General features: G+C 40.8%; 1 protein-coding gene across 2 annotated transcripts; it reads right to left on the minus strand.

The window, feature by feature from the left end:
- Nucleotides 1–1,253: 1,253 nt before the first annotated feature.
- On the minus strand, nucleotides 1,254–24,812 carry LOC106653045 (probable serine/threonine-protein kinase MARK-A). Of its 2 annotated transcripts, XM_023462752.1 has the most exons (4): nucleotides 24,561–24,812; nucleotides 8,812–8,880; nucleotides 5,770–6,289; nucleotides 1,254–4,330 (listed from the first exon to the last, which is right to left on the minus strand). In XM_023462752.1, the coding sequence occupies exons 1-4, from the start codon at nucleotides 24,642–24,644 to the stop codon at nucleotides 3,873–3,875; spliced, it is 1,131 nt and encodes a 376-aa protein (XP_023318520.1). In that variant the 5' UTR covers nucleotides 24,645–24,812; the 3' UTR covers nucleotides 1,254–3,872. The 2 variants fall into 2 exon arrangements, 1 of the variants encoding a protein (XP_023318520.1); XR_002763641.1 differs by lacking the exons at nucleotides 1,254–4,330; nucleotides 8,812–8,880; nucleotides 24,561–24,812 and adding an exon at nucleotides 6,352–6,485 and having other exon boundaries at nucleotides 6,200–6,289.
- Between the last annotated feature and the right edge of the window lie 1,289 nt (nucleotides 24,813–26,101).

Consider the following 26,101-nt stretch of genomic DNA (forward strand, 5'->3'; position numbering starts at 1 on the left):
CCTGTATTTCTCCTCGCGTGCTTTCCGCGTGTCTGTATATATGCGGGGTCTATCCCAGAAGTACATGTAAACCCCGCCGCGTACGTATAGTGTCAAAAAAGGATGTTCGAGACAAGTTAATTAGTCGCTCGAGCTCAAAAGCTACTACCACTACTAGATACGTAGATGGAATTTCTACCGTCACTCCTCCTCCCCTTCTGGGTATAAAGCGTAATAATGATAAATACGCGCGAGTTTAATTGCGAGGTGCGTTGAGAGAGATACACTTTAAGCGATTTATATACGTGTGCCAATAACGATCGACGATCGTTTATTGATAAAAAGGAAAAACCCTGCATTATATGCTTTTAAAACGCGATCGTGTCTAGGCTCTGGCTACGAATTAGCCGCTCTCGACGCGGACTGATTGAGTTTAATCGATCGAGCGCGTCGATGAGTGATTTCTCTACGCGTTGTGTGTGTGCATCGCGTCGATATACAAGCCATTATGCGGCTTGATTTTGCACGTGCAAAAGCGACTACTTATACTCGCGTGCGCGCGCGCGCGTAATTTGAATGAGTACACGGCTTTTATTAATATAAACGATATCGACTATGTTTCATAACGTGATTATCGTGGCACGAAATGAGCTACTACTACCACTACTACACGCATAAAAGGATTAGACGGCTTTTTTTTGCAGGCAGATCGGTACTAGTGTACGGGATATACATACGCGTATGACCGGTAATGGGTGTAGACAAGGATAATGGCCGACTGCTGCGCGTCGATAATGTTTTCATTTTTTAGCCGAGCCGCTGACGCGAATGCGCAACGTTGATTTTTCGAGGTATCTGGAAGAAAAATCGCGCGCGTTTGCGTGATCAATTATTTTTTCCGTAGTAGTGCGGCTTCGACGCGACGACCTAATTGATTTGACGAAAGTAGCTCGCGCGCCACCACCACTGAGTCATGCACCTGCAATCGAACGGATACTCACCTTATCTCCTTCTTTTTTTCTCCACTCTCTCAGTCGTGTCAGAGCTGCTGCCGCTGCTGCTGACATAACGCATCCGGATTAGTTATGTTTACCGAGGAAACACGGGATTACGAGGATTGACGAACGGTTGACACGAAACATTCGTTTTTACTTTAAAATAGAGTATATTTAATATAAAAAAATTATTATCGTATAATATACAGATGAATAAAAGAATAGTCACTTGATACAGTAATAAATGTTTGACTCGAAAAGTACATGTTCGATATCGCAAAATACTTAACAACGTATTAGTATTCAAGTTTTTTTTAAATACTCGTTTGTTTACAATTCCATTACTGAGTGTTCTCAGCTTGAGGCATCTAAAGGCACATAGAATTAATATTAAGTACATAAAAAATTACAATACATATGTTTTTTAATACGCTTTTGACACATTTTAAACAGCCAATTACTTTATGGCATCCAAATTATTTCTAATTGATTCAAAAAATTCATCAATTTCATCGTCTGTCGTGGACTTAAACCTGTCAGCATACAGCAATCTTTGCTTTAATTTAGTGTTTTTTCAATGAATTTCGAAAACTTTTGCGTGTATGTGCGTGTGTCGCATAGAGCGCAATCTTACGGAATTTCGTAAGACACCCTTACGCGCATTTATATTCCTATACACATTATTTATAAGCTAAGCACTTGGATGGAAAAGGTTTACAAAATAATAATGATAAAAAAAAGTATAAGAGTCTACCCTAGGACGTATACAAGTTGGTAGTATGCTCGGTAGAGGTATATTTTAGCATCTAATCTCTAAATGATTGCAAAATAATAATACGCTTCTTACGTGACTATACACCTTAGGAGAAGAAAAAAAAATCCGGTAACGTTACAGCTCTCTGATATACATGGAATGTTATACATAAGTGCAATTATAATACAAGGTGTGAAATGTACATGTGTATGTATATATGTTTTATATACGTTTATGAGTTATTTGTCCAAGCGACATAAACTTTATATAATATATATATACGGTGTATATATGAAAGAGGTTGCGCAGCATCAACAGCGACGGCGGCGATCCTCTTGGCAGTCATGATGCGGAAAATGCAGTTACAGCGAGCGTATAATATGTTTTCGCTTTTACGACAATTTCATGATTTACCAATATCTCTGTCTCTCCGTGTTCCGTGCATTTATACCTGCGTTTGCTTTTTTTTTTAATCAAGTCGAGCTTATTATATGCTACGTCAAGGATTCTTTGAGTGTGTATCGACAAATACACGCAGAAGCGATGATTTATAAAATTTTACCCCACAAGCATCGCGTAAAGTTTACGGTGTAATTAAAGGACGCGGCACGCGAGCTCAAGAATTTTCATATAGTATGGACTCTGGAGAGAGAAAGACAAGAGATTGAAAAAGAAAGAGAAAAGTACGCGAGTGCGTTCGTATGTGCAAGCGTCGTTTAATAAGTTGTAAATATATTATTATTCCCAGCGTCCCTCGTAAAAAAACATGCATAAAGTCGCGACGCGCAAAAGTAATCCTTTCACGGGTTCGCGCGGTACAGTGTGTAACCGTCATTATAATATACGTACTTGCCTCGCGAGTGCACCGGCCAGCGTTACGAAAGAGATGAGACATGACGATTTTTGACGAATTATGTACCGATCGCTTGGTAGCGTATTACAAATTTGTCCGAAAGTTAAAACGCGGATGGAGAGGCGTCGTTACAGCTGGCGCATGTCTTGCGCGACCCGACCGCACCACGCTTGAAAGTCATGTCGACCCCTTATGTTCTTTTCTCCACCGTTTGAGCCGTGTATGAGCGATTGAGCAAACGCTAATTTATTGAATATTATTGCCCACGTGGTGGGGTAATCTACATATTATATAGCGGAGCAATTATAATATTACTGTACGCGGAATAAATGATCTTAAAACGTTTCGCGCGCTCATACATGATATGCAACACTTAAAGTGCACACACATGCACAAGCTTATGGACGCATGTGTGTATGAATTTTGAAATTAATATTCACTCTCGAGCTCTCTCGTGCGATTATTATTGTAATGCGAAATCTTGCTCGGCTCCAATTTAGACATCATCTTTTGTCCGATATGTTAACCGGGGGGGATTACCTAAACTCGAGCTCTGCACGCGCGCAAGCTCGTTTAGTGCGCTATACGACGCCGATTTTACGTTCGAGGAGTTTTATGAAAAGCAAAAAAAAAAAAAAAAAATAAACGATCAAAGAAATGATGTATCTTGCGAAATTTTATTTTTTCTTTTTTCATAGGAATTCGAGATCAGCTACAAGTTTGTTTCGGTGCGGTGAGTTTCGATTGAAATCGACTTATTCAGCTTTGTGCATTCGCGTGTGTATGTAGTTTATAAACTGCCAACGCAAGTAAAAAAAAAATCTTCATCCGCGTGAAAATTTTCTCAATTAGAGTACACGCGCCGCACACGTCTCTGTGATATAAGTCCCCGTATTGATCTGCAAGTCGCCGCTGCAACTACATCTAGCCGCGCGTATATAAGGAGATTTCGTTCGAGAAACTACATTTTTCGCGTATAAAAAGTCGTATGCGATCGTTACGGTCTGCATTAATCTCCAAGTACTTTGAATTTGTCAATCGAACGTTTATCGTGGAAATTCGTCTTCATTATCGAGGGGCCATTTATGTATTAATTTTTTTGTTTTTACTCGTTTTCGGGGCGGCAAATGTATTTCTTACTCTTTCTCGGAATCTCTCGTAATCAACGAAAGAAAGAGAGAGTAAAAAATCGAAACTCAAGCCCTCGAGTAATGCGCGTTTACATAATTATGTACAATCCTGGGTCTATGTACGCGCACGCCGCGTTCATCAAGGGTCTCTGGTGCGCCATTCAATTGCGAATGATAAATGCCGTGGAGGACAATGACAACGACGAAGCGGCCGCCAGATCGCCGTCGATCTCGTTACCGGTCAATTCCTCCTCGCGCGCCGCCTGGTTTTTCCGCGCCTGTGCGTACTTGCTCTTGTAGTCGTCGTTGCTGCTGGCTTCGTCGCTAACGACGTGGATTATACCGAACCAGTTGGGTAAGGTGAAGGGATTCTCGCCCTCGTCGATGCTCTCGTGCACCGCGTAATTATGATAGTTGTTGTTGTTATTGTTGTTATTATTATTGTGCCGCGATTCGACCTTGATATTAGTCGGCACGGACGACGATTCCGCTGCAGTGCTAGACGGCAACGTAGTCGTTGTCGTCGTCGTCGTAGTCGTCGTTGTCGTGGTCGCTGCAGGCTCGACTATGGGCCGCTGGCTCGTGGCTGACGACAGCTCCGTGGGAACTGGGCGAATTGCTGAAACACATACACTCACGTGATGTTGTATACACAGCGCAATATGTTTATTTAATATACGTATACGAACACGGCGGCGAGCGTCGATGTCCTACATGTGCCTACGGGGGTAAAATTCAAAGTCTCTCGACGCCGAGTGAATGAAGCGACGCCGCGTGAAATGCGCGTTTTAATAAGGATTTATTCGCCGCGTCGATTGAAAAAAAAGAAGCGAAACTTTGCCATCGATAAATTAAGCTTCGCGAATTCCCTGTACACACTGTATTATATACACACACACACGTTTCAGCGCGCGTGACACTTCTCAATTAACCGTGGTTATATGTAAATATCGTCGAGAAAAAAAAGAAAAGTGTATCGAACGTCGATCGTCGCGTAATTGATATCGGCGTTGCGCGCATTATTATTAAACGATTACACATATATAAGCTTTGCGCATTACGTTCGAATTAATTTTCGTGAATAATTCATAATCCATATCGGTTAATAATAATGTATAAAAAATAAAAAAGGAGCCACACCGGGTAATGAGTTCTGTAATAATACTATATCAAGCAGCAGCACAGGTTTCGAACAATGGCAGACGGATTATTACACTTTATAAATCAATCGCGCACCCGCACGAAACTCGCGCGAATAACGTATACGTGCCAGCCGAGCCGATGTAATAATACGAGCCGCGCGCGAGATTTTTATCAAAAATCGTTCAAAGAATAATAATACACATAAATACTTATGAAACATATTGTATTATTATATGGCTCTGCGCTTCAACTATTTAGAGGGACGCGATGATTATCGTTCATCGCGCATTAAGGACTCATAAGCCCCGCCGTACATCTGAATATCTAAATCTAAAACAAATAAATTATCGCTCGCCTAAACGCGCGCGCTGCAGCTCCTTAAAGAGCTGCTTCTCCTACATATATAATGCTGGGGCTCGTAAAAACAATCGCATTGTAATAGGGCCGATATCTTCATCTCGGCTCTCGAGATCTTTACAAGCTCGCTGCGCACTCGTATGAGAGGTATATAAGTTTAAGTGCGCATGCACGGCACAAACGCGCGGCTCATGCTTATCTCATCGCGCGCAAAGATTCCAAATTGCAACGAAGACTCGTTTGGTGAAACAAAAAGCCATTCATGCCGAAATCTCTGACGTTCCATCAACGATCGTTATAGCTCGCGCCGCCGATACTTCGACACGCCAGGCGCTCGCAGACACTTCTTGCGTGGGTGTAAATAAAAATTTTATCGCGAAATCAGGCGAACGAAACGAACCCATCCCATTACCGAAGAACTCGAGAGACAATAATACGCGCGCGCGTGAAAGTTATAAACCGCGCACGCGGGTCGGAACAAAAGAACAAGTGACCCACATGATTGGAAGGTCAAATATATAATGATAATTATTGCGAATCGTAGCTCGAGTCGCTCACCTTGCTGCTGCTGCTGCTGCGGACTCAGCGAAAAGCTCAGCGGCTTCTTGGGATCGTAGTACTGATAGACGTGTCCGTCGCCGTGACCCTGATGGCCGTTGAAGCGTCTCGGGTTCGCCGGACGACTGACCCAACTGTCCACGGCGCTGAAGCTCAGCGGGTCGCGATGATAGCGATGCGGGCCGCGGGCGTCCGCCTCGAGGATCCGCTGCTGGCTGCGCTTGTTCGCCCGGATCATCTGCTCGAAGCGACGGCGTCGCAACTGGTCCTGATAGCGGCGCTGCAGATTTCGCTGGCGTTTGAGCTCGGCTCGGTAGCGCGCAAGCTCGAGCGGCACCACGGCGACGACGGAGCTTTCGCTGCTGCTGCTGCTGCTGGTACTGGGACTTGTAGTTGTGGTGGTAGTAACGTCGTCGGTGGATGATGCACGATCGTTGTTATTGGTAGCCGCCGCCTCGACGTCGTAACGGTAACGATTTTTCAAGAGTTTCGTCACTGCTTGCAGAGTCGACACCGGAATCTGTAGGGGATGCGAGACATCTCGATAAAAAATTTGATGATCGTTTGAATAATGTATATTACCCATGAATAAAAGCTCAATATTTTATATTATACGTGAGTTAAGAAAAATAATGAAAATTAATGAAATAGAGTTTCTATTAGGCGGCCGTAACGTACGCAAAAACGTGTTTGCGCACCACAAGACAATAATATTATGGGTTATCTTGAGATAAAGAAAATGTAAATATGAAATACTAATTAAATATTGAGATACTTTGACTTATAGAATTTGCTTAGTAAAATTGATACTTTGACTTATAGAATTAATTTTACTTTCCCACTTGCATATTCATAGATAAAGCTGTTCGCCATCTAGTGGCTGGGGCTTAAATGAGATTTTTCATGGCCGGTGTCTTGAAACCGTGCTTCAACTTATACAATTATTTTGACTTTGACACTTGCTGATTAATAGATAAAGATATTCGCCATCTAGTAGTGGAGAATGGAAGTAGTCTAATTGAGTGGTTAAAGCTGGTCTAACTTTTTTGGAACAATTAAATTGTTATTGTCACTATCGGGTGATTTAAAATACGGTTAATATTTTAAACGTAATTGCAAAGGAAAATTATCAAAAACAAGCCAAATAATGATAATATATTTTATGAAGTTTAAATGGTAATTTTTCGGTCATCAAGGCATGCTCAGTATTTTTCTACCAAGTACAGAGTAATTGCTTGGTAAATAATTTTTAATCGTTTTCTAATAATTTTTTTCCTTTTACCACGCGAACTTGTGCGATGAACATTGAGATACATACATTATATATAAAAAGCAAGAAAGAAAAAAAAACGCATGAATGATGAGAATCCCACAAAGCTCCCAACATAATAGAGTTATTTAAGCCCTCTCTACTATGACTCCGGCAATACAATACGCTCATTATCATATTTATATTATTATAATATGTATAATAAAATATGCCACGCGCGCGTCTAAAAGCGTATACTAAGATAAAAAAAAATGCAATAGATAGAGAGAAAATATTTATATACACACATGCATACATCGTCAATTTTTCGCATATTACATGTTTCTATTGTCTACAACGATTCAATAGACAATATAAACTCTCGATGTGTGTGTGTGTGTGTTATATGTAGACGTGGTGGCAATGCATCGCGGGTTCATACAAACTTTTTCAAAACTAATATTCAGTGATTCACGCTAATTGCCTTGAGTCGCGCGCGAGCGTAATATGTATACTATTAATAGCAAAATTCACAATCTATTTTTTCCGTCTATCTCTCTCTATTTCTCTCTCGGCGCGCGATGTGTATTAATAGGTGACTCAATATTCATTTATATTTAATAATCAATAACATGTCGGCGAAAATATTATAAAGCCCGGGTAATAAAATAGCCCGTGGTACCGATAGAAAGTTAATAAAACGACGCGTGCAACACACTGCAGTGCAGATACGTCCATACACGTGGTAGCCGCACATACAAGGTATATTAATATCGATACACGTATATACGTACAACGCATGCTAGCAACGGTCGCGGTATTATATACACAGCCGCGGCGGAAAAATAATTAACTTGTAAACCTTAAAGGTGAACCGTGCGCGCGAGCGGCCTTACGATGTGTACGACGTATCGTTTTGTGCACCCAGCAGCAGCAGAACAAGCCTAGGCCACGTCTCGACGTTGTGTATACGCTGTGTATCAATTATTATTTCGAAAACGGACACGCACCGGAAAATTTGTTCTGCCCGGGCTGTATATACGACGATTGATATAATAATCCATAAATATTGACTCGTAACAAAAGCTTCGACGCGTACATATACGATATACGCGTAGACCAGTGGCATGGACGACGTAATGCTGCATATACACTCGGTGATGTGTGTATGTGTATACGTTTTTGTATTATATGCAGCGCGTAATATAATATACGTCGCTCGTGGTGATTTATAAGGGGCTCTCTAGATTTTTTGCATGAGAAAAAAAATCTCGCTTGTTTTCAATTATAACCATCCGCCAATAATGTCGTTCACGTAAGTCGACTCTATTTCCTTTTACTTCCTCAAACTTCGTGGACACGGTGTCCTATGTGTGCACGTAATACATTCGTTGACGAGTGAGAAACAAATTCGATCGTTAAAAGTAAAATTTTCGAAAACCTTTCTTGGACTTATAACATATTTTTACTTTGCCACTTTTGGATTTACAGAAATGAAGCTACTCGCCATCTGGTGGCGGAAAGTTCTACTATTACATTTAAGGTGTTTAAAAACTGGTCTAAAATTTGATACACTTAAGCTTTTATTTTCAGGACATTTTAAATTTACTTAGTATTCTTAACATAATTTTAACAGAAAAATTGACAAAAACGAGCCAATTGACAATATATTTAAAAACATTTAGCCATTATTAATGTTGAATGTTTCTTAAACTTCGAGATTAGGCGATTAACTTCATTTTATTTTTGCTGTTAATGATTAATGAAACATTCCATATTGTTGAAACACTTACATTGAATATATCGTCGAAAATTGAGAAGCTCTCATCTTGATAGCGCTTCCCTCGCAGTGGCTCCTTATCCTGCGGAATATAACAAAAGCGTTGAATTAGATTTCAAGTCGATTGTGCATAAGCAGATATACGAGCATTCAGCATATGTATACATTTCGAAAACATTCTTCGGAATGCATTTTCATTTCGAATCGTAAAAATATAACGTTCGGAAAATTATACCACAGTACGTAGAGCATAATTTGAAGCGCCGAAAAGATAAAAGAAACTCGCATGGATTATAACGCAATTTACACCGCAATAAACAAACGATTCCATAAATTCTTCGCGTGCCATTCGTTCGATAAACGAACGTTTAACGAACTGCCTAAGCAATAAAGCTTCGAAGTAATCATATCGTGAGCGAGTGAAAATAACCGCGCGTATTTCAATGTCAGAGTCGCGCATATATTATGTTTATAAGCCTAGATCCAAACTTGATCGATGCTCGCAAAATTCCCATATAATCAAGTGTGTCCAATAACGAATCGCATAACGTCAAGCAGTAGAGTATCCAACCTCCATTGACTAATTACGCAAGTAAAAGACTCACTACGGGCGATCTAGCGAAAAATAGTTTTCGCGAGTTAAACGAACGTGTCATTTTTGACTCGGTTCAGCGTTATAACCACGCCGCACGGATTTAACACGTCGACGGGCGTGCGCGCGAGTAGACTTGTCACGCGAGAGATCATGCATGAATCCTGTGTGTATACACCTCTTTTTTTACTCCTTCTTCTTCGGAGCAAACCAAACACCGTGTGCGAAGTATTAATAGAGGCACGACGACGAGTGCGCGGCTGCTGTCAAATAAACTTTTTGCCAACACACACACACATACACACCATTGCAGCCGAGTGTAATATCGCTGCTCAGCTGTGGGACATTATGTACGTCGGGATTATTACATAATTTTTCGCGCCACGATGACTAGAAGCTGCATGTACAGTATGCTGGTATGCAGTGGTGTTCATGTAGCACACATGCATTGTGCAAAAAGTCAAGAATTCCATCCATGACGACTGTATATTATATAGCATTCAGCATATAATGCACAACACATAGGCAGAAGTAACACAATTCATTTTTTCTCTCTCTCTCTCGCTGTTTTCGTTTTCGTCCGAGATTTATTTGATAAGTCGCGCATTGCGCTGCATATTACATGGTCTCGATACACATACACGGCGTATTATGCCTAGAGTATAGTACAAACACGAAAGAGAGTGCGAAGCAGCAAGTAGCGCATAATGCACGGATTATCGCGTAATTTGCCGCGCGCTCGCGATGCCTGCGACACCGTATATAATATATACGCAACGATATATATCTCGAGATCGTGTACGTATATACGGCGTGAAAAGCTTCCTCGTAATGGCGATATAATTGCTCCGTTCAATTTTTGCGCAAACGAAAGGATAGGGGAAAACAATAAATACACGAGTGCGCGCGTTGAATGAGATATATTGTGGCTCTATTCAGCCGCTTTGACGCACTCCATATGGCTTTGTTTATTACAAAAATGTCGGAGATTGAGGAGCGTGTGCGATTAATGGAAATGATGCGATTATCATCTTTGAGAAAGAAACTGTGTTTTTTTTTGAGATTTAGATATGAATTCTGACATGATTTACAAGAAAAATCCGAGCATCCACCAAATGAACTTACTAAGCCAGTTGCATAGAGAAACTATGACTTATACATAAGTATACAATACCCTATTTTTTTACATTGGGAATCGATTGTGACATCTAGCGGTTAAATCCGAAACTCGGCACCAATTTGCTCTTAAATACATTCTCAGATTGAACGCTGCGAGCTAATTTCATACACAAACTTAGAGATTCACGAGTCTCGCGCGTATACGGTTTGTTTTCAATATTTACATTTAATGGAAGTCCAAGTCTAACTCCCCTAAAGTAATTCAAATAATTCAAAACTAAGTGCGCCGTCACATTCAACACTATTTTATATCATCTCTCTCAATTCCGTAGAAAAACTTTAATATTTTAATGTTATCTGTATTTTTCATTAAAATAAATATATAAAATTTCACCCCCAGTAGGTGTCTCAATCGGAGTATATTACATTCGATAATGTAAATTCCCAAGCTAGAAACCATTTTTTACGCTCTCACCGTCAAAAAGCTCGTTTTTTTAAACCTAATAATGAGGTGTTCGGAAAATCCTTTTCATTTTTTTTGTTTATTTATTTGTTATCTTCGTAAGTATCTCCTTTGTGAATAAAAACAATCAATATTGATAATAAAACTACTTAATTTATCAGAAACTATATCTAGAATTCTCAAATTCAATGCTTAATTAATTACAAAACGATACAACATTTGGACCAAAAAAAATTCAAAAAATCTTATTTTAAATTCCTGTATAAGCAGAATTCATACGTTTTTCATTTTAATTCATTCTGTAAAGTTACTCATAAGCAGTTGCTGTGGAGAGCTTAAAGTGATGTAGCTATCAACTATAACATATGATAAAAAATTTACAAACATGTAAAAATCTAAAACTAATGCTTAAAATAATTCTGAGAAAGAAAAAATCCCCCGCTTGAGCGAGAATTTGTTTATTAATTAAATTTTTATAAAGTTGAAAAGGTAAAGAGAGAGACATTCATAAATACATGCATATGCACCGGATTAATTTCGACAATGTCAGAGATGCGGTAAATTATACGAATCGTATTTATACTTCGAGGCTATTGTTGTTCTTTCACTGCAAATGATTACTATCGAGGCGAGGATGCGTATACACACACAGAGGTTTATATGTATGCAACTCGCCGGCGCGCGACACAAGCACAAATGCACACACACTTACACACACAAAACATACATACACGTAATATTATAATGCGATTTCGAAAGTTATAATGGCTCGGAGCTCGAGGAGCGAGTATATGTATAGTAAAAGAGAGAGAGAGAGAGACTCTGCTTTTATGCAATGTATTTAGGGTATATTCTAGCGTTGTATGCTGCAGCCAATCGCCGAGCTTTGGAAATTTATTTGTCGAAAGCCAAATGGAGGTGTTCGTGCTTCACACATTTTGTAATGAATTGTTTCAAATTACTTCATCGAATCACGATTTTTGGCTCGTACGCGAGCTCACGTCCGCGCGCGTCGCTACGACGCGATTAACTTGTTCGCGCGCGCGCAATACCGATAAGATTGCTGCATGCAAATGAGTGCAGAACAAAAAAGATGAAAAATTGAGACTAGAGCGGTACGATATTCGCGCCTACGAGGCTGCACCACGACTTCATCAACTATTATTGTATGAAAGACGTTGTTGCCCGTCCATCTATAATAAGTATAGCCGCACAAAAGAGATCTCAAGATCTTAAAAGAGAGAGAGAGAGAGTCATTGCAAAAGTGTCGGTTATAGCTGCGGCGAAATTAGTCGCGCGCGCCGCAGCGTAGGGGAACGGCTACTTCGAGGCTCACAGTGTATACGAATGTGACACACATTAACGGTAAGAGCACTTAACGCGCGTACATAATGACAAGAAGAGCCACAGCCTTATGTTCGCATATCCAGCCTGCACTGCTGCATTTGTATGTGTGTTTGTGTGAGGCGAGTGTGTGTACAAATGCACTGCCTGGCCGCGTTGAGAGTAAAAGTGCAGTTAAGTCATGGATATTTAGCACACAATAATGCGCCTTTCTGCATTCTTTCTCCTGTACAAATTACGTAGTCAGAGCAGCGGCGGCGGCAACGGCGGCTCTTCTCTCTTTCCTTATCTGATTTTTTGGGGGCATTTATTTGTATGTCCGTGTGTGTCTGTGTGTCTGAGTTTTAGCGATTGCGTTATTATTATATACAAATAAACTGCGCCTCGCCGCGCGCGGTATATCGTCTGCATCGTGTACAATAGTGCAATAACACCACAACTTCGAGGAATATACTCGTCCCTAAAAAACTTGCTCAATTTTTTGGAGCCGCACCGAGGAATATCCATTATTATCGGCCCCTTTTATCAGATGCTGACAAATACTCGCGCGCACGAAAATTAATCTTTCGTACCGAACTCGCCGTTGTGCAATTCACAGTTTTGCATACCTGCGAAAAATCCAAGCCCATAAATGGATCGTACGTAACGCAAATGGATTAGCAATTGTCCGAGCAATACGAAACAATTTGCGCACACATGAGCACATACTTCGCACGTTTTGGTCACATAGGCATATATACTTTCACCCGAAAATTGATCAAAAAATTAGCGGTCTAATAATAAGACTCCGAGACGAGAGAATATAATGATTTTCCTAGTCGATTGTCGTAAAGTTTTACTCGCACCCGAGAAAAGCGCACATGCGCGCTCAACGATACGAGCCGTCAAGAAAATATGTTAACTTCTTTCGCTGGCGCAGTATAAACATAGGCCTGGCCCCACGTGTGTGTGTGTGTGTGTGTGTGTGTGTACAATGAACGATCGAGATGAATAATACTTTTCTTTCATTTTCGAAAAAAAAAGAAAGAGAAAAAATCATAAAGCACCGCATGCTCGAGCGCAAACTGACAATAGTGTTTGGTGCAGCATACGGGGAGAGATACGAACGATTTAATGTATCACATAGTGAAAATAGCGCACTCGTTTGGTTTTATTGCTGGCTCTACGTATGCGCGACGGCCTGCACATATACAGGCATTTTTAGCACGAATTGCGAGTCTCCTTATCGCTCGTGTTTCATGCGGCGCAGCAGCTTTCTCGATTATCATTACGTTATAACTGATTGCCATTACGGCTTTGACGAGCGCTCGAGAAAAATGTATGAGATAGTTTGTACGCAGCTACGTGCATTTCTCTAGGATATTCGGCTATTATTCTTTCCTGCCTTTTAACAATACGTGTTTACTGTTTCCTATTTTTTTTTTATATATTGTCGTGCGAAAAACGTGCGTCAAGATTCGCATCGATGATACTCGCGCGCGTGCTACGATAAGTGCGCGTTTAGCTCTTGATTGATGTTCGACGAAGCAAAAAAAAAAAAACGGAGCGAAGACTGAATAAAGGAACGAGTGCATAAAATTGCACCTCCCGGCATTCATAGAAGCTCGTAAAAGCGAGCTTAAATACCGGCGCGGCCCATATATAATGAGAAGCTTCCTATACGTGGTGGCGCTTGCACATTTATTACCATGTATAGCTGTTCTTTTTGTCGGTACACATACACACGCACACAAAGTTTATACTTTCACTTTTTGCGATGAGCGCGCGCCAACACTTTTATGGATTGCTGCTCGCGCGGCGTCACTCACACATACACACATATATTTATATATTTATATTATTATTATGCGCGCCAAAAAAGAAAAGAGAGTCCCGAAAAGCAAAGCAAAAAAAAAAAGAACTGCACCCAACTTCGTGCGAAATGAGGCATGTTGCATTTTCGTCCGAGAGCTCGAGACGTGTACATAAATCCGACAACACAACAGGTTCGACCCAAAGATTGCCGGCTGTTCTTTTTTTTCTTCTTTTTCTCGTTATACGTCGGGGGTGGGGCAATTTTTTGGGACTGCACCGCACGTGAGTATATTACGACGCCGAATGATGAAATGATATATTGCCTGGGCTCGACCTGAATTGTAATAATTTGCGAAAATTGTGCATGCCAATGCGACGATGTGAGTGCAGGGAAAAAATGTTGATTGAGAGTACGAGATAATTTCAGTCGCTACTCCGTTGCATTTTTGATGAGAAATTATGAGTCGAGTAACATTTAATTCGATAGAGTTTCGAGCCTGAAAAAGAAAATATCGTATTGAATTTTACGATTCATTGGATTCGACGATTTTATAACGAGATGACAATGCCCTCGAGCAAGACAACGGCGCATAATTATTGCGAAATTGGACCAGTCTCGCGATTACGTATTTATTGATGCATACATATATAAAAATGTGTATACATAAGCGAGCGGCATAAGATGGGACGTTAATTGCAGGTGCGCCCAAAGTTGCCGCGCTGCAGCTGAAGGACAACGAGCCAGGATTACTTTATATTATATTTATGTATGCAGACCAACAAAACCGGATAAATTTTCAAAGTCGAGGGGAACGCGCCCGTGTCGGGGCTCCGAGAGCTTTCCCTTTTTTTTTCGGCTCGTAATTCGGGACTTTATAAGATAATTTTTGTTTTCGACACGATCGTGCGGTCAAGTCGATGAGCGTTGCGCGCGTGTAATACAAAGTTGTAACGAACGGCATTTGAATGTGAAATTACGTAAAATTATTCGCAAAAATTGTTAAGTTCTATTTATTAATTTTAATATTTTCGAGTATTATCGATTCAAATTCAAATTTTCACTTTCTACACGAAAAGAAAAAAAGTATTGGTTGATAACATATTTTTTAAGAAAATTTGTTTTATATGTTAGGAAAAATGTCCCAAAGACAAATTAGGAGGGTATTCTACAAGTACATTGTGTAAATTAACCCATAGCAAAATTTAGAATTTAGAATGGATTAATATTTCAATATTCATTTTGTTTTACAACAAAATTTATCATTATCAAAGGTTTTTGTTTGATTATAAGCTTTTTGATTCTATCAACAGATGGAGTATTGTAAATGTGCAAGTGGTAAAATGAATTGTCGATTATATATACACATTAGATTTTCGTAAACTTTATTATTCGAAAGGTTTACTGATGTGACATATTTTTCTCCCTATCCGCAACTTACATCTACTTCAAAATACGGAAAAGGAATGAAAATCCTTTCCAAAAATTGAATAACATTTTTTTCGATTTTAAGGTACTTATATCGGCCTTTAACATGCATCCAATTCATTAAAAAGTCCACGAGATCACTCGCGAATGAAAATTATGCAATTGACAAAGTCACCGGCTCCGAATATTATCAACTTTCGCGCCTGTATGCTGTAAGTATGATCACGATCATCACCACACAATAAAAGATAAGAAAATGTTACATTGTGTTAATCGCGCAACACGCATGCGTACATTATGCGTGTGATGTATTATTATACATAATAAAAAAATTATGTCTGAAACACGATTTTAGGCGTGGGTGAGGCGCGTTTATCCCAGTATACTGCACTTTGGTACTTTTCAATTAGAATAAACACGTGCATGCTTTTAGTCCTTGACTATTACGAGAGAGAGAGAGAGAGAGAGAGAAGTCTTCGCTTATATATTATACGTATACGTATATCACAATGTTACTATATATTATATATATCTCAAGTTTGCTTTTAAAATATGCAATCGGTATCTCTCAGCTCAGTGCCTCAGTGAGATTTTCATTGAAGTAAAAAAAAAAAACCAAGCCAAGTAGAGAAAAAAAATCCATCTATATACCACAATATATTTGGATGCAGTCTATCTCTCTCACTCGGTGCTCTCTTAAAGCTTGACTCCAATGATCGGGTGTTTCGTAATTATCGGCATATAGGTAGTAATCGCACAGACAAGCATGAAATATTTAAGTATTAAATATCCGAATAAGTATATAAATAGGGCTGTTGCACTTGCGATTAGTCAAGCTAAAAACCAGCACGGCGCGGCTCGAGGTCGTGCACCTGCAGCGCGCAGTGTGCACACGTCTATAATATGTTCTTTCCTTTTTTTTTCACTCCCTCTCGCTTTCTGTCTCTCCGTTCGTCGACAAATTTTGTAATAATCATCGAGCATGTTCGCGATTGAGTTCATCAAACCTAAAATAATAATAGATGCACGAGAATTTCGTTATGTACACATAAACACACGCACAGCAAACAGTTTGCTTTTTTTTTTCCTTTTTTCTCGTTTTATCCTCTCGCGAAATTGATGCCTTTTAATAACGCAAAATTACCGGCAATCGTCGCGAAGGACGGATGTGCATAATTACACGCTCGATGAGAACGCCTATGTATATACGCGTGTGCTTCGACGTATATTATAAAAAATGCTTCCACGATAATCTCACTTTTTCTTTAACCGTGTGCTGCTGCCGCCGTTACTGCCGTCTCGTGCGTTACGTCAATATATTTCGTTTCGACAATTACGTCGAGCGGAAAAGCGACAATTAGTTAGCATCGACGACTCCATCAATTTGTCCGCGTGCAGCAGCAATTATTTTTCCCATTGTGTATCTTATGATTGGCAGTGATCGGCGAATGTACACCCTCCGTATATCGCACGAGAACAGGGTGAAAAGTGTCACACGTGCGTTGATCGACACCGCGAGGACAGCGCAATTAGGAGGTATCTCGTGCATCGGCAGGCAATGATTAGTGCAACTCGCGACTAGCAAAAACTCACTCGATAGCGATTTTTTGTTCCCTATCAATCGCTTGATTCTCGCGGTGGTCGCTCTTTATATGTTGAATTTATGATCCCCTTCGTAAACGTCATGATATTCAATCCTCGCGTAATCGAATTTATCGCCCCATTGTACGGAAAAAAGTACCTCGAGAGCTGGAGAAAAAAGCGCGCATAAACGGGTTGCGGAAACTTTTACTTTTGCTTCATTTCATCGAGCAATTTTTTATCTCTGCCTCTTTTTCTTCTCTTTATACTTGTGTCGATGATATTCGCCGTTTCTACGTCGCACTGTTGCGGTGCCATGGCGCCCAACGGGGGGCTTCCCCTGTGGCCTAAAATAAAAAGTTCAATCAATCAATCTCTTTCATTTTTTGTTCGCGGACAATCAACGTCCGTACCGCGCCGTGTAGTATACACGCGACGATAATGCGTGTGCCGGCAACGAACAATAGACGCGACTAATTACGTAAAAAAAGGGAAAAGAAAAAGAGAGAAAAAAAGGAAAAATCTCTCGTTTCCTGTATATTCACGAGCGAATGCGTGTATACATCCATACGCGTTGAACACTTTTTATGAGTAAATTTATGCGGGCCGATTTTAAGCCGCACAAACGCTCGCGCGCACGGTATACGCCATAGACACGATGCTGAGCGAAGATTACTGTATGCACCGGTAGTAATACAAGCCTAATACCACGTGCCGAGGCCACGCCGCCGTCGCCGCGATTAGCGCGCAGGCGACTGCAAAAACTTTCTCTCGAAAAATAGTCGTCGCGTGGCGCTCATACAGAGCTACTTATATACATAGTATGTAAGTCGATTGGCGCACAAGGGAGCTTTTATACGAGATATATATTCACGGCGGCAGCAGCAGCCTATCGTCGAACGATGGTCCATAAGCTGTATTTGAAACCCGCTTATAATAAACTCGTCTCTGCATCATAACTTTTTTTCCCCCTGCGAATGATCACGCCGAGCGCGCGCGTAATACGTACGTAAAATACAGATTAGCGCTTGTATATTATAGCCTGTACATTGCCAAGTTGATTGAGCGCACGACTTTTCAGCGCTTTCGTATATATGCACGGGGCATTATTACAGACTCTCGATGCATGAATTGGCTGTATTATAAAGATCCGTACGGATAGAGATGAGCTCGGGGGCAGGAAATACAGCTTTGCGCGCGCGGCTATAACGTGTATAAAGTGCCGCGTGATCGTTCCCCGGTGGTCGACGTTTTTCGCGCGCGCACTCCTCGATACGTATTATAGACAGCCGTTAGATTATCGCGCGAACGAGCGGCCAAGCCAAGAAGTAAAATACATATAAACGGCGTAATATTGAGTAATCGTTATACATATATGCTTTGCAAGATCACCGCCCCGATTATTATAATTATGATGTGAGAAAAGCAACATTATATCAATCCAAGTGCAGCGCGGCAGTGAGAAGTGTATATAATACACGCGGTGATTTGCGCCGCCCGAGCCGCAAGTGCAGTGTTCGAGCGCGCGCGCAAACTGAGTAAATCATAATGTTTAGACGCCGAGAGATCTCGGGCGACTGACATAATGTTGACAAATACCTTTTTCTATATTACACACGTACGTACAGCACAATTTGATCGTATTTGGGAGGAAATACATCTAGGCGTTGGTACATACGTACACTTGCCCGCCCTCCGTTTTAGTCTGGCAAGTCTAGACGGTTACATGAAATTGTTGCCTGTGTATACACAAAAACTTGCGTAATTTTTTATCAATGCTGAGCAAACTCGAGAACTTATTGAAATGAGATTATACAGTTGTTTTCAGCGTGTGCGTTACACGTTTAGCATAAAACCATATGGTTCGAGCTCGTCGAAATTTGTCAATTCTTCGATTATTTCAAGCTATATGGTACAATAGCTTGTGTAGCATAATGTATAACTTGATGCTTGAGAACTTCACGAACTTATGCAATCATCTCCACTGTGTCACTAGCAGATTTTTAAATATAAAGGTACACGACATCTAGCGGTGGATATTAGTTATAATTATGATTGAATTTTCATAATGCTTTTGTGTGATTAACATACAAATCAAATCAGTATGAAAACAATTCATTTTCAATCAAAATATTTGCATTTAAAAAAAAATTTTTAAATCCTTGAAATTGCATTTAAATGAATTTTTAGTACGGTTAATGTAACAAAATAAATCAGCACCGATACATATAAACTTTCAACAAAGATCTCATGTAAAATTACCTATAATAAAATTCAATATTAGTTACTTCAATAGATTCAAGATATAATGTCTAATTTGCAACAAATAAATAAATCTGCATTAAATTTTAATTTTTTTTTAATCAATGTATACGTTCGAAAACATACGGTTTTTGCTAGGTAAAATTTATTTTACCTCGAGTCGAGTTACACATAGGGAACCAGCTCATCTTTTATAAAGCTTGCTCATGCTCGGCGTCGACGGTATTGTGCAAAAATTCATTAGCGCGTTTAAGTAACCTCTTTTTTTAACTCTCTTTCTCTCTCTTTTGCCTATATAATGTGCTATACGTGACTATTGTTTTGGCGGTTATAGGCTCTATGGAGCGCGTCGTGGGCGCGCTGCGAAATTTATAATCGCTCGCTTTGCATACATCAAAAAAAAAAAAAAGAAGAAAAAAATATTGGGAATAACGAGCGCAGCCACGATTACGATTTTTTACTACACGTACCACATTACAGCTGGCGAAGCATCGATGTACTACATCGTACAGCACGTATCGATTTGTTGCAAGATGAGTAAAATAGTACGCGTATCATAGCGCACATATGCACGAAGTTTGCGCGTATCTGGCACAATGTGTTTATAACCGATTTTCTCACCGCCGAGAGACGAGCTCGTATTCATTTATGTATGTACGTGTATATTCGCAGATGGAAACGTTTTCCATGTCGTATGTACACTATTGCGCGCGTGTACGTACACGGAGGTATAATATACCTGTGCCTTGGGATATATCCAAGGTCCGCGTCCGAGTGAGTTATGTGCGCGCTATACGTACAAGTTGCGGAGGATGGAGGACACAGCGGCGGCGGCTGCGGCGGTGGTCGCGAACATCCACAGAAACGCGAGCGCGCGCAGACACACAGAGGCTTATTATATTATAATGTGCAGTGGTCGTACATGAATAATAAGAAAAAAAATATATTGCACAGCTCGAACAATATTTTTTTTTCCTCTCTTTTTACGCAATATCGCGGTTGATAATTTCCATTTTTTTTAATCGCGCGCATGCACAATAATACTGTTCTATGTTCGTATACTTTATCGACGCATCGGAGAGAGCTTTAAATCCGTACCCGCGTCAATGTGTGCGACAGTAAACGCATTGAAAAATCATATTTATTGGCACTGCGCTAACGTTTGTTTGCATTGTAAACTGATGATTAATGTTCAATGGTAGTAGCTTAACAGTACGTGCGTGTCTGCAGGGTCTGTGTACGTGTAGGTCTCTCTCCTGGTCACTTTCGATCTCTTTCGAACGAACTTTCGATACATAGCATTCGATATAAAGTAACGTATGTACTCGTTCAACGGCAGCAGTAGCAGGAGCACCACATGCCACACTCGTACTTTCACGACGTGGTATTTTTTTATTTATTTTTTTTTTTTTATCAAATCATCGTATGCATCACGTGTGCACATGCACGCCACTTCCTTTTCATTGTGAACCTTTTTCACTTCTCTGATTTCAAGTAATCATTATCATCGTGTTTATTTTTTTCTAAATTATAAATGCATGTATAATGGAAGAGGAGTAGTAGGTGACAGACAATTGCACGTCCTTCAATTCATTACATATATTACCATGCGCGCGACTCACGATGATGTTTATTTTTTTTTCTTTTATGCGCGTACGAAGGTCAATCGTGACTCGAGCTGCAGCAGCTCTGCTGTTTATGCACATGCTCGCGCAGAGAGACGCAAGAGCGCGAGAGTTCAAAGTACTCGCTTTAGCCGAGCGCGTATAGTATTTGTACATAAGTAAACGCAGCAAATAAAAACGCCAATTTATTTATCCGCTCTACGTTTCGTACGAGTATGAGCTAATCACGAAAACTCGAGCGTCTGAAGAAAAATATTGATGTTCTCGTTTTTTTGCTGTTGTAGTTGTTCTTTCCAATCAATGTATATATCGATGGGAAATGAGCCTCGTAATTGTATCGCGTACCACACGAGATGGTGCGTGATTATGAATGAGTTGAGCATTTTTTCAACGGATAAGTAGGTCAACGCAACGCGAGAGCTCGATCGAGCGGATTAATTGATGCGACGAAAGCCCGATCATATTGAGTTATAAATATTTACTAATAGACGCACTACTGGACGTGTAAAGCGGCGCGGTGCAATCAGATCGAACAATTAAGTGTCGCGAGCTCGCACCGCGCCGAGAATCTCGATCTATGCGCAGTAGTATGTCTTCGAGCTTTTAATTAATCCAGATTATGGCTGGCAATTAACCAGTTTTCCTGTGCGCCACCGCAGTAGCTGCTACTACTACTGCTAATACTACCACTATGCACAACGACGATATTAAGTAATTGACATTTGGCGGGTACTACATAGTATAAAAGTGTCCATATAACTCGTCGAGAGCAGCCGAGAGCAGCTGTCCTCCTACTTTACGTAATGTTTATAAATGTACTCGCGGTCAGCGACACACACTCGAGAATGTATTGATTTATTTCAGTCAATCCGTTGATAATAAATCATAAAATTTCTAATAGTCGCGAAAACATCGATGAAAAAAAAAACACAAAACTTTGTACCTCTTGAAGGTTTGAACTGCGCGCGACTAGACAGCACTGCGTATATGTGGAAAGTTTGTCGTGTCGTGTATATGATTTCGCATTATTTGTCCGGAGGGCAAATGCCACGCGAGCGCGCGTGTACCAGCATGCAAATTTTCGTTTATTAATTTTTTTTTTCGCATACCGCTCTATGCATTAAATGACGCTTGAACGTTATAATATACACGCTAGCTAGCGATAGCTATTTCGAAAAGTGAATTGCGAAAATTTTAATCGTAAAAATTTTATATTTTCCAAGCGAATTATCTTAATTGCCTCGCGTCTGTGTGCCATCGAAAAAAAAATTTCGGCTTTTCATCCATTGGAATGGCGCTTATGGAGATTTTTCATCCGTGGGGCGCAAAAGTCGCCGCTTTGGGTCTCTGCGAGTATATATGAGTGACAACTATTATGCAGAAGTGACTTTCTAAGCGTTCGCGTATCGTACATAAAAGCACATATACACGCGGCTCCGAGCGAGCGTAATGTGCGTTTAATAAGAGACGAACGAGCCGCGGTGTGATACAATACGATTTTTGCGCGCTACTAATATTAGGCTTTCCATAAAAATAATTGCCACTTTTTTTCTCTCGTTTACAAGTACAAAAACACACATACACACACGAGTGTATATAATGATACACGAGTTTTTATCCCGGAATTTCCTTCTTTATAGCTATTCAACGCGAGCAACTCGAGTTGTACTTCATTGCTTGTTTTTTCTCCTTTCGCGCTAATTTCGCTTTATACGAATTTAATTTCCTTAAATAATCTTAACCACACCACGCAGCTGCGTTCGACGCATTTTTTTCCCGCACCATTATTTTGCAGGATGACGCTGTTTAAATATCGCACACGCACACACACGCACACAGTGCGTAAATCGTCGATCCGCTCGCGAAAGCAAACGCTGAGCCGGTCTCCTAAATGCACTCGAGTACTGCACAATTTATAAACGATATCTCACGACGCGTACGCGCGGGTCTCTTTTAATTACTTTTTCACACGCATTGCGGCACGCACAGCACGAGCGAGCGAGAGAGAGAGAGACCAAAAAGATATATCGAACGAAACGAAAGAGAGATAAAAAAGCGTCTACGTCCCGTATAAAGCTGACTAATTGATATAAATATCGGGGCAATTCTTCTGCCAATCAATTTCGGAAACTCTCCTTTTTATTTTTACGTAACCACGCACACAACACAACACACTTGCGACGGCGTTGGCGGTGTTGTTGTTGTTACTGTACAGCCTTTGGCCCCCTCGCGATCGTAGTTTTATAATAAACACATGCCCGCAGACACCTTCGTTACGTTACACCGAGATGAAGCGATTCTCCCAATTTGTTGAAGCTTGTGTATATCGCGGGTGAAAAAAAAATAGCACACGTTTACGTGAATATCGACATCTTTGTCGAGGTTTCTTTCCTTTTTTTTCAGCTCTCTTCTTATGCACGCGAATTGAGATCGCTAGGCCCGCTCGGCAGCCGAGAACCGAGAGCCGAGTGCGCGAAAGATGCGATTTCTTAATAATAATCGTGCAAATGCATCGCAGCGTGCGACGATTGAGTAATACACTCGGGCAAGCGTATTATACATATACACTCGCAATTACGGTGTACGGTCGTGGATGAATAAATAACGAAGAGAAGAAGAGGAGGAGGGAAAAAAATCAGTGCATCGCAAGCATAAAATGCGAACTGTACAGAGAGCGCACACATACATACATAAACGTGCAGTACTCTATGGTACGCGAGCTTCGAAGCGAACTAATTTAACTTTACGCACAAACCTGTTATACATTACGCTCGCGTGGCACATATCGCGGAATAAGGAAAGCAAATATACGCGCGGCTTTTTTTCTCTCTCTCTCTCTCTCTCTTCGACTCTCCTCTCTGTGTATGCCGCGCGCGGAGCGAGCGAAGCTTTTGAATTCTCATTTAGCTGCTTCGTATGTGTGTATAGCGCAATTCCGCCGCGCCGAGGTTATCAATGCTTGCTGAGTACAGTTGCGCGCGCGCGCGTTTTGTAACGCATATGATATGTGCAGTTTTGATTTGTTGCGCCGTTTGATCATTGATTTTTCATTTTTTTTTATCTTTTTTTTTCGTACATAACAAAGTTGCTGGTTACGCAGATTTACCTGTAATATTTTACTTTTTATCGTTCAATATGTACATGTTTTATTCAAGATTAAAGAAAAAATGTCTAATCCTGATTTGTATTGAATATTATCGTATGATTTGTGAAGTATTTACCTTTAGAGGGCTGTAATATGCCTCTAGGCGTAAGGGGTGTGACTCACCAACTTTTCAACTTAGCTTGACACAGGGACCTTAGACCATAATTGTATAGAAAATCGCGTTTTTTAAATATTTCAAAACCCCTATTCTATGAAGGTTAAATTTTTACGGGTGCTTAAATTTTTGTTGAATCCCAATAAGTAGTTGCTAAATTCATCTCAGCAATTAAATTATGAGACGGGCAAACTCTCATAATTTATCTACTTTCGTCTTAATTTATAATCAAAAAAGCTCGACTTGCAGTCGACAACTTCGAAAGCAGTACAAAAAAAAAATAGAAAAAAGCTCACCTCCTCGACTTCCTCGTGCACGGAGTATGCCGATGAAACCGCGACACTAACGAGTAAAAGCACCCACACTGATTTCCACTTCATGATTGTATTATCTAAAGGCTATGGAGCACAATTTATTCAGTCAAAGTTGTATTCTTCGGCTCCCACACTCGTCACTGCTTTTGATCTTCTTTCACTCATAAAACACGTTAGTAAAAAAACCAAAAGCTCACTGTTAAGTATAAAAAAAAGTGATAAAGAGAATCGATTCACTCCCGATTCATCAAACAATGGACACTTTTCAACTCTTCATCGATACAGTGAAAAAAAAAACATAAAACACTTTCTGTCACAAGCTTCAAAGCTTTAAACGATCATCGAACGCAGTCGGACAATGATATCGACGCTTCCACTGCCGCATCGGCAATGCAACATCGAGTCGCTCGCTCGGTTCTATTATACGAAGCGTACAGTGTGCAGTGCAGTGCAGTGCGTCGCGCCGCTATATATATGTAACGCCGATGCTGATCGTAGCGCCGCAAGAAAAGCCGGGCGCGAACGAGAGATCCCACACTTGCCGCAGTTTTGAGCGCGAGCGGGTCTAAGCTCCCCTGTCCGATATAGAAGCAACGGCAGTATAAACGACGGCTAGGAGCGCATATGTAGGTATATATATATATGGTATGTATAAGACCACGACGACGACTACAACTCTCGACTTGGGCTTCTCTTCTACCTCATCCGCGGGCAAGTGGCTGCGAGCGGTCGGTGCGCTCGGCTCCACACTCCGCCGCGCGCGAGCTCGTCCTTTCTACCACCACTCCGTTCGGGAGCGCAGCACAGCACACGACGTTCGTTGTGTGTATATGTATGTACGTTGTGATATGCTGCTGGGTGTGTGCGTGTGTATATATATGTGTGCAAGCCAGGCCAACCGCACACCGACTGCTGACTTTTTCGCTTTTACTCTCGTATACCGTGTGCCTCACGTGTCATCGCTTTTATTATAATGCCCTTTCTACTTTGTGTGTCGCCTCGCGAGCGCGCAAGCCCGGCATCGTGTATCCTATATTCGAAATGCGGCACGATCGTCCCTTTCGTTCGGAAGGGTCCACGATTTATATTGCAAGCATGCACTGCACACCCGTCGCGATGCCCTTCCAAGTCTCTCTCTCTCATTTTCGAAGGCTGAGTGAGTGGATCCCGCGCACGAGGGTAACGTATATTTTACTCTCTCGACTCATGGGCACGACGAAATGACTCGCTGATAAGTTTTTTGTTGTACATTGCCAACTTCGAGAATAAATACTTTTGGTCGAACCTTGGGAAGTTAATGCATTTTTAATACTCGCGAGCTGCAGCAGTTATATATTTTACTTTTGTTCTTCGAAGTTCGGGTGCCTATATACGAAATAACACATTCAGCAGCGCGCAGTATCCGACCTCGTTCATATATTGGCCTTGTTAAAAGAGGGCGAAGCTAAAATTTTCTTTTTACAGCTCTCCGCATCGTGCTGTAAGCTTTTATTTATTATCACTCGTTTGAAATCCGCGAGAGT

The sequence above is a fragment of the Trichogramma pretiosum genome, unplaced genomic scaffold (genome assembly GCF_000599845.2).
Source record: "Trichogramma pretiosum strain Unisexual culture from Peru unplaced genomic scaffold, Tpre_2.0 scaffold1, whole genome shotgun sequence".
Classification (NCBI taxonomy): domain Eukaryota; kingdom Metazoa; phylum Arthropoda; class Insecta; order Hymenoptera; family Trichogrammatidae; genus Trichogramma; species Trichogramma pretiosum.